Source organism: Asparagus officinalis, chromosome 3 (assembly GCF_001876935.1).
Source record: "Asparagus officinalis chromosome 3, Aspof.V1, whole genome shotgun sequence".
Classification (NCBI taxonomy): domain Eukaryota; kingdom Viridiplantae; phylum Streptophyta; class Magnoliopsida; order Asparagales; family Asparagaceae; genus Asparagus; species Asparagus officinalis.
This window is the reverse complement of record NC_033796.1, coordinates 78290427-78295845: the sequence shown is the minus strand read 5'-3', so window position 1 is coordinate 78295845 and position 5419 is coordinate 78290427. Positions and strand designations below refer to the sequence as shown.

Genomic DNA, 5419 nt, shown 5'->3' with positions numbered 1-5419 from the left:
TATTTTCCGACATGTCCCCGACATGACCTCAAAAACGCCATACGCATTAAATTCAACAATTTCGTGGCGACTAGGCTCCGAATCCGCAATATCAGCCACCATGTCCGACATGGCGGTCGATATTTAAAACACTAGTGTTCATCCTTGAACAGTAATTTTTCTTTTTTTATAAAAAAGGTTTGTGGTTAAGATCGGATGGTTACGATTAAAAGTGGAGAAACTTTAGATACAACTAGGCCTCACAGCTGGGGGCTTCACACCCTAAACGAAAGGCAAATCACATGCCAAAAAACACTTCACATGTTCACAAGAGAATTCTCTAACTCAATTTTTTTATTCATCAAAGTCTATTCCTCATGGAGGATTACATCTATTATTTATAGAGGGAAAAAAACTAAACATGGAAAGGAAATCCAAACCTAATCAAATCCTAATAAAAAAGAAACAAGTCTAACAAAATAAGTCTCAGAGATCCTAAAAATACTAAATCAAATCTTAAGGGGATCTTTACCTAAAATTAGAGATTACATCGAATATTACTAAAAGAACAAAGATTCCACTAAATATATAAAATTCATGATCAACAACTGATGATTGTCCTGCATCAGTAACATTGCACTCAATAACAGTCCCTGAATTGTAATGTAAATGTATGGTTTAAGTGACGAATTGCACGTTACATTACAGGGACTAATAACCTTTGCACACCAAGAACCACCAAGAAGCAGAAGCAAGTTACTTTGATAAATTTTTGATAGCTCAAAAAAATTAGTTTGAAAAAATAAACAATGGCTATATATGTACCTTCATATCTATCTTTATAGTGGTCTTTCATTTAACTCACATCCTAACTTATGAATGGTTTCTAATTGAAAGGAGGAAGAAAGGGAGGAGAAGGGTTATATTCTACAACACAAGGGCATCTTTCTCTAATGTTTATCACATGCACAACACATGGTACACCCTAACAGAAAATTTAATGTTTTCTAGCCAGAGGTATCAAATTAAAGCGGTTTTTAAACTTCAGGATATTAAAGTGGTAAAAAAATACAGTATGGTATCATAATGATGAAATGAGTAAACTTTATGGTATTAAAGAGGAAATAAGCTATTTTACATTGACTTAAAAGCATTGGAATTTAAAAAGCAATACCATTTTTGGAAGTCCAAGACTGCACCATGGTGTCGAGAAAATGTTTGCATATCTACCCAAAGATAACTGCCCCCTTGTTATTCCTGCATAAGTTATGCTAAGGAAAGAACAAATGTTTAATTTATATATTAAATATGATTATGAGAAAACACACTATTTAAGGAATAAAAATCAAATACCTTCTTGGAATGTCGTTAAAGTCCCCACAAAGAACTAGGCCATCATGTTCAGAGAACTTGCCAAATCTTTGCAATTGTTGAAGCTCCTCGGAGAGAACACATATCTAATGAGAAATAAGAGAAAACTTACTGGTATAAGAACTCTTGTATATAAGAGAATTTTGAGGATAAATCTTTGCGGTGAATCCCTTTATTGTTTGCAGTGTATAGACCTTGTTGCACCACTGGTGAGAAAATTTCTGGTCTTGTGAGATTCTGTTGACTAACTTCATGTTTTATTAGATTCTTGAAGGGACTGTGATTTTAAGAGATTGCTACTGTTACAGTCCCTGATATAAGGAAGCTATGGGTATGGACCAGACGGATTATGGTAGTATCTTGGTTGTCATCAGTATCAGTGATAGACAAAAAGCTTGTTTATCCATTTGTATCTTAAACAATTGGTTGCACTTGTTATTAAAAAATGGGTTACAATCTTTCCATTTCCTTTATCATTTTTTCTGACTTTGTTTACAGGGATAATTATAAGCTGTTAAAATGTGGTGCCTTTAGTTACTCATAGATATCGTGTGAGGCATTTGTATGCTAACTTTCATCTGCAGTTCTTGGAATTGCTGCTTGAGGAGATTGCTATGGAGGGCTGCTAAATCTTATAAAATGTATGATTTTAATCTGGTAATGAAATGGCTTAAAAAAGAGAACGAAAGGGCATGGAAGTGGCTAGATGCTATTGACAAAAAAATGTTGGGCAAGATCCCATTTTAAGGTTTATGTTCCATGTGATTTACTTTGTAACAATATTTGTGTAGCTTCCAATGGATATATTATGGAGGCAAGAGATAAACCAATTGTTACAATGTTGGAGATAATAAGAAGGCTTGCATTGCAGTGAGGAGACACCAACAAAGAAAGAAGCTGGCAGTAAGTGGAGTGGAACTATTTGCTCTAAGGTAGTATCAAGGCTACAAGAAGTTGGAAAAAAAATCAAGAGAATGCTATGTAAGTTTCTATAGTGGAGAAGGGAAGTAGGAAGTTAAAGTGTCTGGGAGGCAAAGTGACTATTAACATCGCAAATAGGTCTGTGATTGTAGGGTGTGGCAATTAACTGGTATTCCTTGCATACATGCTGTACCGTGTCATAGAGAAGCAAGAGTTTGACATCGAAAGTGTGGTATCTGATTGCTATTATGTCACAAAATAATTGAAAGCTTATGAATTATGCCAGTACCTGAGACAAGTACTTCTTCTTCTTACATAAAAGGAAAACAACAAATAAGAAAGAAAAGAAATGCAGAAGTTGATGTTTTTTCAGCATTAAGTGAAATAGAATGTTTTGTTTCTCATATGCAGAACATCCATCAGGGAGAATTTCTGGTTTCTCATATGCAAGACAACCTTCAAGACCCATTTTCTCGGTTAACCTAGAAGCACATTGAAAGAGAACTAATATCACACTTTACAATGGGTCCATGTGTGGAAGTTGACAATGGGTCCATGTCTGGAGAGCCATATAATACTAAGAATTGTTTGCAATATTTCTGATATTTGAGACTCATCGACATTCCATAGCTGTGACTAAACAAAAGGGTTATACAACCATCAAAACATATAATTTATAATATATTTCTTTAAAATATAAAGTATTGAAAAAACTACATCAAAATATAAATTTCTCAAGAACTAAAATACATGATAAAATAAAACGTTGGTACTAGTTTGGAGGCTTGATTAGTGAGTTATCATCGCGTAACCTTGATTTCCTCCTCTAATAATTGCGGATAGTGACGAACTAAATCCAGTTATATATTAAGTATTATCCTTTGTCGAACATTTAAGAGGGTAACCTATGAAAATAAAACTTTTGAGAGACTAAAATAACAAAATTAAATTGTTGAAAAAAAAAATTAAAAGTAAAAGAAACTCTCACCGAAATATATATATTCCAAAGCCTCCCAATCCAGTATGGTAACATTATGAGGTTCTGTTACCGGTGTCTTCGTCCTCTCCGTCGTCATCGTACATCGTCGCCGGTGATATTGTCGATTCGATCGCCGCCGTGGACAACCTCAACTCTACTTCTCGCTCTCCGAAGTCTTTCTGCGTGATCAAGTTCCTACACTGGCCGTTGGTTTTATAGAGAAACAACGGGGTGGAATCGAATCGGATTTGAACAAATAGTGCAAGGTTCAAATTCGAGTTCGGTTTTTATGGTGCTATTCGTGTTCGTATTCGAATTCGTCGGAGAGGGAAGAGGGCGTCGTCGCGGGGAGGGAGGACAGCGTCGGCGGGGAGGGAGAAGCGAAGGTCCTCGGAGAGGGAAGAAAGAGTCGTCGTGGGGAAGGGAGGAGGGCGTCGTCGCGGGAAGGGAGGACGGCGTCGTCGTGGGGAGGGAGGACGGCGTCGTCAGCGGGGAGAGAGAAATTGGTATTTGGTTGGAGGCGGAAAGTGGGAACTCAGTGACTGTGAAAACCCTAGTCCCTTAACATGTCTATTTATATAGGGGGAGAAGTTGTAATAAAAATTTTAATGGATAATATTTGCAACAAGTTTAATTAATAGGATTAACATATAAAAAGTTATCGAATAGTTAATGATCAGCCGAATCAAATATACTTTTAGTTAAATTCTATTTATTTATAAGCTGAATGCTAAAAAATATTCATTTAGTATTAAATAAACTACCAGATCGAATATGATCGAATATCTAAACGAATATTAACCGAATTGTTTATTAAATATTTGGTTTCGCTTCCACCCCTAGAAACAAGCACTTCATTTTCTTTCCTACCCTATAATAAAGCCTACTACCTACCCTCTTCACGTGATACATCTCATCCACATGTGACTCTATTGTTAACTTCCTTTTTCATTTTGAGGATTTTTTTTTTCAAAACAACAAAATATCAAGAATTTAATCATAGGATTATTAGCCCTTTGACACTCCTTAGTTAACACCATTTTTAATTTCGATACTTAGAGTTTCCCCAAACATTTTATATCCAATGTTTATAGCTTTTTTGAATTTTTGATATCCTAAAGTTTTTATTTTTGACACTTTAATACCTGATTTAGGGTATCAAAATTTAAAAATGTGTAAGCTCTGTGTTATCAAAGTTTAAAATTGTGTAAAATTTAGAGTATCAAAGTGGCGAAAAAGACATTAGGGTATCAAAGTAAGCAACAATGTAAATTAACATTAGGATATCAAAGTTAAAAAGTATAAACTTAGGGTACCAAAGTGCAAATGTTCTTTAGTTATATAGACAACTATGTTTCTCAATTATATTTACGAAAAGTAGCAATAGTAGTAGTATAAGGTTTTTTCCGTAGTGATCCGTTTAATCTTTAATATTTTGAAATTTCTCCTTCAAATCATTTTTGAATTCAGTGCTCTACGTGTTTCTGTAAGTAAATGCAGCTAAATATCTTTCTCTTATTAGATCATACTAAAGAAACTAGATTGTGTTGGATTCAATGGAGAAAAGAATTAAGTTTCAAGTGTTTTGTTAAAGATTGTAAATGTCTTAATTTCAAACACTTGTCAAATTGGTTTCGTGTGCTTTCTCTACCAAATATTGCAGAGATGGATTAAGGATAAAATATGCTGCTATAATTAACAAAATTAAATAACAACATTATCTTTTTACGAAGGCAATTATGACTTGAATGGCATATGCTCGCAACAACATGAGAAGAACAAATATACCAAGAGATAAGAACCTGAAGCATGATAAATTGGTGTCAGTCCTTATTTTTATTTTTAGAATGATGTCCTTCCTTTTTGTCTATAATTAACAGATGAGGGTTGATTCCTATTCTTATTGGAAGAAGCCAAGATGTCGTTATCAAATGCATCCAGAAAAATCAATCGATCAATACATACACAGATTGCAGATATATAGAAACATGAGCCATTCCTTAAGTTTAACTCGGTAAGATATATAATTGCTTGAGAAAATATCGCAATGGTATATATAATTTATGGTCTTTTTATAATTTCTTTTATTTTCTTTTTCTGTTTTCCCCTTAAAGCAGACTATTTTTCTGTTTCCTCAGTCTGAGGAGTTTCTAATGAGAAAATCCCAAA

The 5419-nt window shown here is 34.2% G+C and overlaps 1 protein-coding gene across 1 annotated transcript in view; it reads right to left on the bottom strand.

The window, feature by feature from the left end:
* LOC109834375 overlaps positions 1-3783 on the bottom strand; it is a 51793-nt gene extending 48010 nt beyond the window's left edge. Inside the window, 3 exon segments of the mRNA XM_020402380.1 lie at positions 1154-1250; positions 1333-1436; positions 3260-3783. Of these exon segments, the coding sequence (XP_020257969.1) occupies positions 1154-1250; positions 1333-1436; positions 3260-3304 (246 nt within the window). The 5' untranslated portion in view covers positions 3305-3783.